The sequence below is a fragment of the Peromyscus leucopus genome, chromosome X, assembly GCF_004664715.2.
Source record: "Peromyscus leucopus breed LL Stock chromosome X, UCI_PerLeu_2.1, whole genome shotgun sequence".
Taxonomy (NCBI): domain Eukaryota; kingdom Metazoa; phylum Chordata; class Mammalia; order Rodentia; family Cricetidae; genus Peromyscus; species Peromyscus leucopus.
This window is the reverse complement of record NC_051083.1, coordinates 64,404,119-64,419,309: the sequence shown is the minus strand read 5'-3', so window position 1 is coordinate 64,419,309 and position 15,191 is coordinate 64,404,119. Positions and strand designations below refer to the sequence as shown.

The window sequence follows — 15,191 nt, the reverse complement described above, 5'->3', positions numbered from 1 at the left end:
TTCTTTTTTTTTTTTTTTTTTTTTTTTTTTTCGAGACAGGGTTTCTCTGTGTAGCTTTGCGCCTTTTCCTGGAACTCACTTGGTAGCCCAGGCTGGCCTCGAACTCACAGAGATCCGCCTGGCTCTGCCTCCCGAGTGCTGGGATTAAAGGCGTGCGCCACCACCGCCCGGCTGCTTTGAGTTTCTCTCCATTTAATTTGATGTTGGCTGTTAGCTTGCTGTAAATTGCCTTTATTATGTTTAGGTATGTTCCCTGTATTCCTGATCGCTCCAAGACTTTTATCATGAAGGGGTGTTGGATTTTGTCAAATGCCTTTTCTGTATCTAGTGAGATGATCATGTGGTTTTTTTCTTTGAGTTTGTTTATATGGTGTATTACATTGACGGACTTTCGTATGTTGAACCACCCTTGCATCCCTGGGATAAAGCCTACTTGATCATGGTGGATAATTGTTCTGATGTGTTCTTGGAGTCTGTTTGCCAGTATTTTGTTGAGTATTTTTGCATCAATGTTCATTAGGGAGATTGGTCTGTAGTTCTCTTTCTTTGTTGCATCTTCATTTGGCTTAGGAATCAGGGTAATTGTAGCCTCATAGAAAGAGTTTGGTAATGTTCCTTCTGTTTCTATTGTGTGGAACAATTTAAAGAGTATTGGTATTAACTCTTGTTTGAAGATCTGGCAGAATTCTGCACTGAAACCATCTTGTTCCTTTTGGACACTGGAGCTACCTATTCTGTCCTGAAAGAGTTTTGGGGCCCTACTTCTCCTTCTCGTCTCCCTATTGTTGGGGTTGGGGGACAGCCTTACCTACCTCACCAGACCCCACCACTTAATTGCATTTTCAGAGGCATCCCTCTCACACACACATTCTTAGTGGTGCCAACCTTCCCTGTGCCTCTAATGGGAAGGGATCTTCTAGCTAAGGTAGGAGCGTCCATTTCATTTGCTCCACACATTCACCTCACCACAGACTTGCCAGCAGCAGTTCTTCTTCTCCTCATAGCCACCCGTCCTACTAACTCTAAAAGATCATCTCCCTTGCCAGCTTCTCAGGTAGACTCAAAAGTCTGGGACACCCAGAACCCTTCTATCACTAGGCACCACCCTCCTATTGCTATCCAGTTACAGGACCCTACCAGATATATCACCCAAGCTCAGTACCCTCTCCCAATCCAGAGCCTGAGAAGACTTAAAAGCCTATCATTTCTGACCTCAGGAAAAGGTGATCCGCCCAACCTCTTCGCCTTTTAACACCCCCATACTTGCGGTTAAAAAGTCTAATGGAACCTACCTCCGGCTCATTAACTCTGCAGTGGTCCCTCTCCATCTGGTAGTGCCTAACCCTTATACTCTCCTGTCCACTATCCCTTCAGGAACCTCTCACTTCTCAGTTCTAGATCTCAAAGACGCCTTCTTTTCTATTCCTCTCAGTCCTCAGTCTCAAAATACCTTTGCTTTCACCTGGATTGACCCTGACACTCATCTGCCCACACAGCTGACCTGGACTGTTCTGCCACAAGGTTTCAGGGACAGTCCACACCTATTTGGTCAAGCTCTGGCCTCTGACCTGCTTTCTGTCTCTTCCTGGTTCTAAACTTATACAGTATGTAAATGACATTTTACTCTGTAGCCCGTCCTTATAGATTAGCCAAACTAACACCTCTGCTCTCCTAAATTTCTTATCCAGCCGAGGTTACAGTGTATCCCCTTCTGAAGTTCAGCTGTCCACTCCCCAGGTCACCTATTTGGGTCTATCCATTACTCCAAACCACAAGGCTATTACTGTAGACAGAAAGCATCTAATCCAGTCTCTTACAGTCCCCTCTACTAAACAGGAGATTCTGTCTTTCCTAGGAATAGCTGGCTTTCTACAGTCTTGGGTTCCATCCTTTTTTCTCCTTGCTCGACCCTTATACAAGGCAGCTCAGGGCTTACCACATGAGCCCCTCCTCTATCCTGTCACCAAACCTTTCCAAAAGCTCCAACAGGCCCTTCTTCAGGCCCCAGCACTTCACCTCCCAGACCTTCTTCCTTTATGTAGCAGACAAGGAGGGATTTGCCCTGGGGACCCTAGGGCATCAGCTGGGACCCTCCTTTGCGCCTGTAGCCTATCTGTCAAAGAAGTTAGACCTTACCAGTCAGGGCTGGGCACCTTGCATCCGTGCCTTAGCAGCTGCAGAGCTCCTTATTCGGGAATCAAAGAAGCTAAGCTTTGGGTCACCTATTACTGTTTTCTCTCACCATAACCTGTCCCATCTCTTAACTTATAGAGGCTTACAGACTTTACCTCCATCCCAGGTTCTTTCTCTCCAGGTGGCATTGCTAGAAGATGCCACACTTAATTTCCAGACCTGTCCACCCCTTAATATTTCAAGCCTCCTCCCTCAACCTAATGCTAACTATTCTCCTTCTCATTCCTGCACTGAAACCTTGGAGGGAACTTTTACATCACCCTTCACACATACAGGAGGGCACATTGCCTCAGGCTGCTTATACCTGGTACACAGATGGCAGCTCCTTTTTATATGAAGAGACCCATAAAGTGGGTTATGCCACAGTGTCAGATACTGAGATAATAGAGGCACAGGCATTACCCACACACACCACTAACCAACAGGCTGAGCTGATAGCTCTCACTCATGCCTTCCAATCAGCACAGGGACAATCTCTAAATGTTTACACAGACTCCAAATATGCTTTTCATATCCTCTTGTCCCACACTGCTATTTGGAGGGAGCATGGCCTTCTTACAGCAAAAGGAGGATCTATATCTAACTCAGTCCAAATAATGGCCATGCTGGAGGCTTCCTACCTCCCCAAGGCTAAGGAATTGTCCACTGCTGGTCTCATCAGACCGATAACTCCATCACCTCTAAGGGAAACAACTGGGCTAACCAGGCAGCCAGGACAGTGGCCCTCTAGAGCCAAGTTTCACCCCACCCCACCACAGGGAATCTATACAGTGCTGCTCATATCCTCACAGGGAATCCCTGACACTAGGCAAATTCTTTCCTATCTACATCAGCTCTTTCATCTTAGTAGTCTTGCTCTGTCTCAATTTGTAAAAGCCCACCTGCAGCCCACCTCTGAGGACCTGCAGTTCTTAAGAACTATTACTGCCTCTTATGAGATTTGCCAAAAAAATCCCAATACCAAGTACAGAAGTCAGCCTTTTCCCACCCACCAGGCTAGAGGTTCCCTTCCAGGGACTGACTGGCAGCTTGATTTTACCCATATGCCCACCATCAGGAAAATTAAATATCTCCTCATGATGGTGGACCCATTTTCAAATTGGGTGGAGGCATACCCTGTTTTTAATAAGCGGGCTCAGACAGTTGCAGATCTCCTTCTCCAAGAAATTATTCCTTGGTTGGGATTCCTGCTTCCCTTCAGTCTGACAATGGTCCGGAGTTCACCTCCCAGGTTTCTCAGACACTAGCTAAGGCTCTTAATTTTCATATCCCACGTCGTCCTCAATCCTCAGGAAAGGTGGAGTGCACCAACCGGTCTTTAAAAACTATTCTTACTAACATGTCACAGGAACTTCATCTTGACTGGGTAAGATTATTGACTCTAGCTCTTCTCAGGCTCAGGGCTCTTCCTAAAAAGCCTCTTTCAATTTCTCCATTTGAACTAATGTATGGAAGACCAGTTCTAACACCAGATCTTTTGTCCAACCCTCCAACTGTTCCAGATAGCCTGTTAACTCCCCTTTTATATCACCTAAGGTCTATCCTATGGAGCTACGCAGACTGTTCATTACTTCAGCCATGTGACAGTCCTTGCCCACCCCCAATCCACATTGGGGATCAGGTTCTTTCTGCTCCAGGCCAGCACTCTTCACCCTTTTCCCCTAAATGGCAGCATTTAAGGTAATTCTTGTAACCCCCACAGCTGCTGAACTCCAGGGCTTTCCTCACTGGTTCCACCTGTCTCATCTGAAACCTTTTATCTCACCTCCATCCCAGAAAAATCTCTCTTCATATACAGCAACACAGACAGGGCCCTGTTCTCTCAAGCTCCAGAAGGTATCATGATCCACTGCCTTGTCACCAATTCCAGAGGAATGAGGTATCACCCCATAAGCTCTTTCTTCCCTAATTAGGGCCACCACAGAGCCAGAGGTAAAAAGGGACCATCAGACATATCCAGATGGTAAGGAAAAAAACAGTAATAATCAAAAGGTATTTACACTTCCAGACCCAAAAGTGTCTGGGTTCTGCAAAAACAGACTCTAATGTAACAGTTTTTCATTGTTGAGTGCTCTCAGCAATTGATCGTCTATGTCTCCTGAATGCTAAACTAATAAAGGAAACAGGTGCCTTAAATAATCTACCTCTAATAAAGCTTATCTCAGGTAAAAATTAAGCAGAGTACTAAACACCACAATGGTCACTAATTTTCTCATGGCTGCTTCTTTAACATGTTCAAAATTTTTCCCAAGCTCCAGAAACCAGAGTAAATCCATCTGGACAGGCCGGATCTGCTTCAGATAAGTGCCAACTTCCCTGGCCTGGAAACAACCCAAAGAAAATAAAAATAATAATGTTTCTTTTTTCCTTAGCCTTTTCTGTCTCACCAGTATCATGTCAGCCAAAGAGTTCTGAACCAGAAAGGATGGACAACTCCAGGATAGCAGAGGACAGAAAGGACCATCCCAGGACTTCAGAAGCTCCCTTCCCTATCCCCCCCAAGAGCCAACTGACACCCACCAAGTCAGCTGGAAGCAGTTTTTGGGAGAAATAACGCCCTATATCCACTCATCCACCATCTTTTATAAAAACAAAGAGTCCAGGATGATAGGAATTCCAACCATGCCCCCATGGGTGTGCATGCCCAGCAGGACACTTAGTCATTTCTGCCTATTCATTTCTGGGTCATATGTCCTATGTAACCCATGCCCTATGGCTGTGTGGTCACATAATCGCGCAGCATGACCACGTGATCTATGCACATGCGTGAAGTAGCCATGTGGGCCTGTGTGTGCAGGTGTGAGCTGGCCCTTAAAAAGACAAGTCCCATGGTCCCCCACCCCCTTCTCACGTGTCCTTCTGCAGGCCTGATCACATCTATCCCTTTCTCCTTGTCTTTATAAAAACCATCAAATGCCATGTCCAAGAAATTATTTTAAGTGTATTTTAATTCATGTATAAAATTATACATATTTAAGGGGTTCTATGTTTTCTTTAAGTGCATGGATACTTTGTATAGTATTCACATTAGGATAAACATATCTATTTCCCGAAACTTTCATCATTTCTTTGTGGTGAAAACATTCAAAATACCTCCTTGTTCATATTTTTCAGGTACATTGTGTATTATTTTTATCTAATTACCATGTTACTATGAAATAGAATATCTCTTATTGAATTATAACTTGGTACCCGTTGACAAGACTCCCCCAACACCTTTTTCCCCTGAATCTAGATCGTAATAATTTCCCCCTTTTCTAAAATTTTATAATTTCATGTCTTACATGTGATTTATTTTGTTATTTTTATAAGGCATTAGATTTAGATCAACCTATTTTTTTCTTGAAGATGTTCACATTTCCAATGAAATTATCATTATTTTTTACAAGGGGATTCATGGCTGGCTTTGGCATTGCTCTATACCAAGACTTGCCTTGAACTCCTGTTTTTCTGTCTCCATCTTCCAAGTATTAGGATTCCAGGCATACTCCATCATGTCTGGCTCCAATTAAATTTATTGAAAAAACTGGTTCTTTCTCTATTGAATTATATTTTGACCTTTGTCAAAATTCAGTTAATTGTATATATGTGGTATCTTTATGGGCTCTCTTGTTCCATTCACCTATATCATACAGTCTTTAATACATAATTTTTAAATTCAAGCACTTTGACTCACCTTTATTCATTTTTCCAAATTTCTGTCTATTCTTGTTGCATTGCCTCTCCATAAAAAAATTCTATAAAGGAATTCTACACTTACAATTTCAATGATATTTTGACAGAAATTTTGTTAAATCTGTCAGAAATTATTTGTTAAATAATTTTTAGAGTATTGACATTTTACTATTTTAAGTCTTTTAATCATTACAGGTAACTGAGTCTCTCCATTCACTTAACTCTTCTTTGATTTCTTTCACCACCATTTAATAGTTTTCACCATAAAATTCTACTCATATTTCTATACATTTACACATTTTTCTGTACATTTGCACATATTTTGGTTTGTGTATTTTTGAGCATACTATAATTTTTTATTTTAGTTTCTATTTTTTTGCAATATACAGTGATATAGTTGATAGAGACTACTATCTCTACTAAGACTACTAAACCTGCTCTTTGTTTTACTTCATATCAAATTATCTTGCTTCCATAATACCCAACAACTGGCTATCACTTAAAGTTTATTACAAGTAAATCTTGAGGGCCAAAGTAAGTAGCTTGTAGTACTCCTAGCATAGCTAGTCTTCTCAAAGTTCACACTTCTAACAGTGTCCAAATGACCTGACATTCAACACATAAATCCCTCATGTAGACTTGTCTAAGAGAACATGTTAGGACATTTAAAAAAATTATTTTACACACAAACCACAGTTTCCCCTCCCTCCTTTCATCCCATTCCCTCCCCCACCTCCTTTCTACTCCCACCCCCATCCACTCCTTAGAAGGGGGCAGGCCTCCTATGGGGGTCAACAAAGCATGGCATACCAAGTTGAGGCAGGACCAATCTCCTCCCCCCTGCATCAAGGCTGAGTGAGACATCCCACCATAGGGAAAATAGGTTCCAAATGCCAGCTCTTGCACCAGGGACAGATCTTGGTCCCACTGCTAGGAGCCACAAACAGACCAAGCTTCACAACTATCACCCACATGTGGAGGGCTTAGGTCAGTCCCATGCAGGCTCCCTAGCTGTCGGTCTAGAGTCTGTAAGCAGGCTTTTTTTTTTTTTTTTTTTTTAACCTGACACAGCAATTGTTACAAGGGACTGAAATGTGATCACACTATGCCACAGACTTGAAGATGGGACCATGGTCCTATCAGAGAGCTCATCAAATTTCAAAAAATAGTTTGGGAAACAATCTGACCACACAGACATTGGTGTTAGAGTTACCTAGTAAATGGGACTCAAAATTTTTTCCAGAATAGGAGCTTAGGAGAGAGTGGTATTTTTAAAGAAACATCAGAGTAGAATGATTTTTAAACTCTGTTTGTCAATGATTCTACCACTTACCTAGGGTTCTCTTTTATGCAGGACAAAATCCAAAGACCAATCAAGTTCTGTAAAATTTCTATAAAATCAGTATCCTTCAACTTGGCTAACCTCGTTCTGATTTCACCGATTTGATCAGATCATTTTTGTTATTGCCTAATGAACAGTGCCCTTTGTTTTTTTACTGAAAATTCCAGTCCCTCAGAGACGAATTCCTCATCTCCACAGCAATAGCATCCTTCTACCAAGCACTGATCTACCCAAAGTAAACTTTCAGATTGCATTTCCCCCCAGTTCTTCTGTACTTTGATACATGTCCATGTCTCTGTCTTAAACACAGGCTCTTCTTTCTATTAACCTGGTATTTCCTCTTCACACTGTCACATAAAACTTACCTTCATTAAATATCTAAACCTATTAGATAAGCTGACCTTCTTATATACTCTCTGTTCCAATTAAACAATATGTGGATTGGGGTATTTTATTTTACTTTTCAATGCTTCAATTTTTAACTCATAAAATGAAGATACTAATATTAAATCATGGGTTTATTATTGTTGGGAGCACAAAGGTCCTTGCACACAGAGATAAGCACTAGGGAAACCAAGAATATTAAACACACAGAATTGTCTTCTGAAAGCAAGAGATATATAACCCGTTTTCTGCCGAGAAGGCTGGGAATAGAGATGGCTAATATCCTAGTTGACATCTGTAGGGCCAGGCCACACCTGGCTCCCCCAAGCTTTCATAAGCAGGACAGAACATGGTTAATAACCCAGATGACCTCTGTGCTATCTACATGACTGAGACCACACCAGATTCTCCCCCTAGGCCCTTAAGATAACACATGTAGCTTATCTCTAGAATCCATTTTCATGGAAGAAGTGACATGTACTTTGAGAAGAGTTTTTATGTAATTGTGCCTCATTGTGCATACAGGATTGTGTAACATCAGGAAACTTTTTTTTTTCCAAATTGTACTGTGAAGCACGATCCTAATTAGTCTTAACAATAAAAACCCAGAGTCAGATATTAGGGTGAAAGCTGAAAGATCAGAGAAGCAGAGCAGCCAGCCACTAGAGAGACTTCTTACCTTTAGGAATACTCAGACTGAATGAGCCAGATCATGTCTCCACCTGCCTTATATTCCTGTCTCCACCTCCCATGTGCTGGGGTCAAAGGTGTGAGCCTCCCAGGTGATGGGATTAAAGGTGTGAGCCACCACCAACTGGCTATGTTTCTCTTTTAGACTGGTTCAGTCTTGTGTAGTCCAGGGTGGCTTTGAACTCTTGATCTTCCTGTTTCTTCCTCCCAAGTGCTGGGATTAAAGGTTTGTGCCTCCACTGCCTGGCCTCTATGGTTAACTGATCTCCAGGCAAGCTTTATTTGTCATAACATAAACAAAATATCATACAACAGTACTGTATTTAATATGACTAAAATAAACTGCTTGGTGTCAGACTCAGTTTAAACCAATGCCAGTTATTGAGTCAGATTGTACTGGGATTCCTTTTTGCCTCATGTGGATCATTACTCTGCCAGCACTGGTGTTTTTAGAGATGTCCCCCTCCCCACCACACACACACACACACACACACACACACACACACACACACACACACACAAAAAATGGCACCCAACGTGGGGCTCGATCCTCAGAGAAGATAAGAAATGGAATCAGAAGACAGTTCAGTCCTCTCACTCAAGGGGCCGTGACCACAAGTAAAAGAGGAAATAAACATGGGTTCTTCTCAGTTCTCTGAGACAAAGCATTTTATATAATTTTTGAGATGTTTAAGATACAGAGGAGCAAAATATTCAGAGTAAGAGCACTGCAATTTTGTACAAATAACTGAAAAACTTAATCCTTGGTTTCCTGATCAAGTGACTGCCAATGTTAAATATTGGAAGCACATTGAAACTAATGTGAAGAGAGCCCATGAAAAGGGAGACAAAATCCCTATCAATTATTTTGCAAGATGGAATAGGTTAATGTAATGCTTTAACCCTCTTAGGAGGAGAAAAAAAAAAGAGTTCCCTGACAGACACATCTTGGCAAAGAAGGGCAAATGGACCCTGTAAGCCACTCTGAACCTGCCCATTTGTAGCCTTCCCATCTGAACCAGGTGTGTTCAAGGATCACCTTCCCATGTGCTCTGATTAGAACTCAGAGCCCTCTTGTTGCACTGGTTTGGGGGCCCACATGGGGCTCTCTAGTAAGACCTTACTCAAGGTCAGAGAATCTATGCTTCCTTTATACAGCAGGGCTGCATAATGGGATGATTATTATTGACCACCGGCATGGTTACCAGGTGTTTGGAAGGGTCTATACTTGGCTGTATGTTGTACTTTGATCTTGAAAGGGGGAGGGTTTTTGCCTCTCCCCTTGGCATTGTATAAAAAGCCCTTTGGAATAAACCTCAAGGCAACTGGGTATTGACACAGGGCCCTCCCAAAGCTATCCTGTGTCTCTGTCTTTCTTATTGTCGTCTCTTTCTATCTTTCTATTTATCATTTCCTCATTCCTCTCTCCTCCCCCTAAGAACCCTTCAACAGGTCAGAGCTGGACTCTGGAAGACTCCCACACACTGGCCCATAGCCCTTTCTGCTACCTGGGGGTCTGCCGAATGCAGAAAGCAGTATCTTATGCAACACTTGAGTTCCAAGTGGTAAGTGGGGCTCTTCTGCATGAGCTAGGACTGCCCCAGAGCTTAGTTCTTGTTTGTTTGTTTGTTGTTCAATTTTGTTTGGTTTTCCTCACAGCAGGAATAACTCAATATAGATGAACCAATGGTCCCCTCATGGGGAAAATTAATATGGGCCCAACATTTAGTACAGGAACAATTGTAACTAGGATATAAAGCACCTAAGCTGGTGCTGATTAAATTTAATGGGGTAGGCCGGGCGTTGGTGGTGCACGCCTTTAATCCCAGCACTCGGGAGGCAGAGCCAGGCGGATCTCTGTGAGTTCGAGGCCAGCCTGGGCTACCAAGTGAGCTCCAGGAAAGGCGCAAAGCTACACAGAGAAACCCTGTCTCGAAAAACCAAAAAAAAAAAAAAATTTACTGGGGTATTTGTCATTCAGTATATGGATGACATTTTCTTCTCCTGCTTGTCTAATCAATACTTAAATGAGTGCTTAACTTTCATAAACTAAAAGAGCAAAATTTAAAATTTTGGACCATGTCAATTGGAATTTGGCTTCATTCTTTAAGTTGTTTTCTGTAGCTTCTTAGTTAAATTCTATAAGAAATATAATACCCAAAGCAGAACAGGTTATTAGTTTATTAAGTAATGCTTCTGCTAAAGTGGTAGCTCATAGAATTAATCCCTTATTTCCTTATCAATTATTCTTCCTTCCTTTTCATTACCTACTGGAATTATATATCAACAAGGTAATGGTATTATAGAAATTTATGCATGTCATAATTCTCCACAACAATCTGTAACTCCTTATTTACAAGAAATTATAGACTCAATAATGATGGGAAGAACACATCTTAAACAACTTACTGGTAAACAGCCTATATAAATTATTGTGCCACTAAATAAAATGCAGCTTACTTGTTCCACACTGATAATAATTGGCAGTTTGCATTAGCATGTTATTTGGGATCTATAGATAATTAATAATTATTCAAAAGATCTCCTTTTAAGATTTTTTTTGAAGATACTTTGTGAGAATTGCCTAAAATTACTTCTAAAAATATTATAGAGATTGCTTGTAATGCTTTTAGAAATGGCTCTTCAAAAGCACAAGGAGTATATATTTTATATATAAGCTCTACATGCTCCACAAAAGAGATTGTACCCACCTATGGTTGTACAAGTCAACAGCCTAAACTCACTGTGATCAGCTTTTATTTCTCAGCCACTAAATATTTTAACTGACCTCATATGTAAATTAGCACATGAAGAATAGATATGCACTGAGAATGAAAACTTACTTAACTTGAGAGAAAAGAAATGTTGCAGAAGGGTTGTGAATGTAGGGAAGGTTTAGTGGAAACATTTGAGAGGAGGTCTTCAAGGATGGAATCCAGTAAACAAAGTTGGAACAGATGGGACATGAGTAAAAATGGAACAAAGGTTTAGTGAACTCCTTCAGCTGAGTTTTCTTGCCTTGAAAATAGAAGTAAATAAAAAATTAATCCAATTCTATTGAAACATGGCAGTAATACTGAACTTGCAGCACCTCTGTCTCTAGAGAGTGCTTACAGGCCTGTCTAGGAGGAAAGTCAGGACTAGCTGTGGCTGTTACTAACACAAGTCTGCACCAGGGTTGATGCAGTGAGTTGTCTGTTAGTAAGACTGTAGAAGAAGCTTTCCCGCCTGATGCCTGGTAAAATTGTGCATCCATTCAGTGGTGCGTTTATAGTATTAGCAAAATAAGAATTTTATCTGTATATCAAAAATAGAGACTTTTTCATTTCAGGCACTGAGAGCCCAACATTTTTCAAATTTTAATTTTTGTACAACGTAACAAAAAATAACAATGTAAATGGGCTTGGAGTGAATTTAAGAAGAAAAACAGAAGTAAATTGAAATAAAAAGATTTATTTAAAAATATTTCTTCTGGATAATACAGAAGGTCAAGAAATGAAAGCATAATTGTATGTTTCTTAAATTCACTTGGAGACCAGAAGGGGTTAAACCAAAAATACAACCAATAGGAGTTAGATTATTTTGAACTTTCCATCTAAAACTATTTTTGGTACAGCCTAAAATCTATTACATTAGACTGACTACATAATGTAGTAAAAACTGAAGCCTCCCAGCAAAATCTTTCTCCATGAAATTGTTATGCTTTGATATTGTTCACAGTTTTGACTCATTAACAGTCTTAGCTAGATATGTATTTTCCCATACTTGCATGGAAAACCCCAATTGTTTTCTCCTTCAGGATTTTCTGTGATTATTTCTTATATACTTCTAAGTATCCAGTTGCCTGGTAGGAGAGTCTCCTTGAGCTCAAAATTAAAATTGCTCTAAATTTTAAAGATTCCCAAATCTTTTATCTTAGGTTTAAATCTTTCAAAGTTAATTACCATAATTAAGTAGATTTTGTCTGTCTGTTTGCTTATTTGTTTTAGTTTTGTTCTTGCCCTTGGTCTCATAAATGGTCAGACTCTGGCAAGGGAGGAAGTTAAAGGAGGCTCATGAGAGCCTGTCCTCTACTATAGACAGTATTTTACACAGTATTCCAAGCTTCTAGTGCATAATTAGTCGTGAGTGGACATCAGCTTGACATCTGAAACAACAGTAGTCTGTGTCTTGGGCCTTCTCTGATGCCATCTGTGTAAAGACCTGTGCTTGGATTTCACTACAGGCATGCACAGCACCTCTCTAACTAGTCAGCTGCAGAGCACAGCCCCAGGCATGGCATGGAGCCCTGGGGGCTACAGAAAAACACTAGTTAGTATGCTTCATGTGGAACTTACACATTTTCTTGCTAGGATTCCCACTACAACTAAAAACTGGTAATGATCCTGCTTATACTAGCAAATGCTTTAGAGAATTTTGCAGTTTATGGAATATTAATCATGTTACTAATATCCCTTACAATCCACAGGATTAAGCAATTGTGGAACAGCACCATCAAATGCTTAAATGGCAAATTTTAAAAATAAAAAGGGTATATACACTCACCTAAATCACCACATACTATGCCACACTTATCTATGTTAAATTTAATTTTTTTTCACTTTAAAGGGATGTTTCTTCTTCTGATGCCCCAAAGCATTTTTCCCTAATGGAGACATAGCCTGAAATATATGCTAAATGAAAAGATTTAGAAACTAAGCAATGGAAAGGGCTCAATGTTCTAACATTGAGTCTAGGTTATGCTTGTGCAGTGGTTTGAGTAGGTATGGCCCCCATGGACTCATGTGTCTGAATTGTTGGCCATGGGAAGTGGCACTATTAGGAGGTGTAGCCTTGTTGGAATAGGTGTGGCCTTGTTGGAGGAAATGCATCACTGTGGAAGGGAGTTTGAGGTCTGATATATACTCAAGTCATGCCCAGTAAGACAGGGACTCCTTCTGCTGCCTGTGGATCAAGATGTAGAACTCTCAGCTACTTCTCCAGCAACGTGTCTGCCTGCAAACTGCCATATCTCACCATGATGATAACGGACTAAACTTGAAATTTTAAGCCACTCAATTAAATGTTTTTCTTTATAAGAATTGTCATGATCATGGTGTTTCTTCACAACAATAGAAACTCTAACTAACACAGCTTTTGTCTTTCCAGAACATGAATAAATTCCCATATGGCTCCCACTCTGATGCATCCAACAAGGACAGCATCCCTGAGACCACCAGACAAATGAAATATCTGAAGGCAGTCAACAAATCCATCAAGAGGGGACAGTCCAAAAAGAAGAGTAAGCTGATAACTTGGGGAGACATCAGCACTCTAACTCATCAAGCTGAGACTTTGGAGAAACAAGAAAACAATATCACTGACCCCAAAATGATGCTGTTATGTTTACTGACTGTATTGCATGCTAATTCTCAGCTTGTCAATGCAGAATTCAAATGCTTTTTATGAAGATAAAAGCCATACCTGTAATAGGAGACAGTATGATGCTGTTTTGCCATGCTAATGATTGTTTTTATCCTTTAGGACCAGTTCTCCAGACAAAAGATGGTATACAAATATTTGGCACACCAATGGGGGATATTTTGCTTGAACTAACTCATCAGTTAAAATGCAATAATACAGATTTTAGCATAATTAAGTACTCTTTGGAAAGCTCTGAAAGTGGAAATTATAGTCATATGAAGATGAAAAAAGGAATGCCCGGGATTTGATTCAAAATGGCAGTGGCCATCTGCACCCAAGGAGTAGCTCTGAGGAAGCTGAGAGACCCATAGAAGTTCTGAGGGAAGATGCAATGGAGGAAGAGGCAGTGGAGGAGGAGTCTGCAGAGCCCACAGTATCTCTAGAACAACTAAACAAGAGGCAGGTTTTATGGGAAGATGCTTTTTAAAAAATGGTCTCATAAAATTGGACAGGAAGATGGTGGAACATAGCAGCATGCAGAAGAGAGTGTATGAGAGCTTGAAGGAATGTCATTGCTGAGTAGGGTTAGTCCTGGGTCTACCGGGAGGTGGAGGCCAGTTGACCCGGCCCTTAGCATGGAGCCTTGGCTGCCGCAGCTCTTGATTCTTACCCTGCTCAGGGAAGGAAATTGTGGGGCCCAGTGCTGCCATTGGTCATGGCTGGTGAGCCACTAGAGCTACTGGCATAGAGGTGTGCAGTGACCTGAAGCTCCCTCAGATCCTACCCCCAGGTGTGCTGCCCAGCCACAAGATCACCCTGACGCTGGGCAACAACAGGATATCTTGGCCAGAAACCTTGAACCAGACCAATGACTTGTTTCAATGAGTATTTGCATGTAAAGCTGTTGGGGTAAAACATATATATATAATATAATATATATATATATATATATATATGTATAGTGTATATATATATATATAATATATATATAGAGAGAGAGAGAGAGAGAGAGAGAGAGAGACATGCTGCAGTTTGCAATGCCACTTCAATGAATAAATGTGTGATGGAGAGGTGGGAAAGATGGAGGAACCGAATGATGCTCGAAGAGAAGTGGCAGGTGTGGAAGGGGGCAGGTTATTGCTGAACAGGGCTGGCAGGATAGTATGCAGCAGTCTGGAGCTCTCACAGGCCCCTACCCCCACACACACACTGCCCAGTTACACGATCATCCTGACTCTGAGTAACGGCAGGATGTCCAGGATAGAGAATGATTCATTCATTTTCTGGATTGGGCCCCCCTTGAAAGACCTCCATGGTCCATGCTGCCTCCAGAGACCATGTTGATGTTCATAATTTGTGCTATAGCCGAGGGCCCTGTTGATGTTCATCATGCTTGTTACCACCAAAGGCCATATTGGCATCTGTGGTTTGTGCTGATACCACAGGCCATGCTGGTGTCAGTGGTCCATGCTGCTTTGTGTGTATGTGTGGGGAGGGGGGCATG

At 41.2% G+C, this 15,191-nt stretch overlaps 1 protein-coding gene across 1 annotated transcript; it reads left to right on the top strand.

The window, feature by feature from the left end:
• The first annotated feature begins 9,705 nt into the window (after positions 1-9,705).
• On the top strand, positions 9,706-14,588 carry LOC114708604 (MAPK-interacting and spindle-stabilizing protein-like). The gene is made up of 2 exons (XM_028891975.2): positions 9,706-9,849; positions 13,433-14,588. Exons 1-2 carry the CDS (start codon positions 9,808-9,810, stop codon positions 13,730-13,732), a joined length of 342 nt encoding a protein of 113 aa, XP_028747808.1. The 5' UTR covers positions 9,706-9,807; the 3' UTR covers positions 13,733-14,588.
• Positions 14,589-15,191: the final 603 nt, after the last annotated feature.

Excerpts from the sequence above, each read along its gene's own strand:
- LOC114708604 (XM_028891975.2), top strand. The coding sequence starts at position 9,808 with ATGCAGAAAGCAGTATCTTATGCAACACTTGAGTTCCAAGTG. Across the intron at positions 9,850-13,432 it reads CAACACTTGAGTTCCAAGTG|AACATGAATAAATTCCCATA; the intron begins GTAAGTGGGGCT and ends TTGTCTTTCCAG.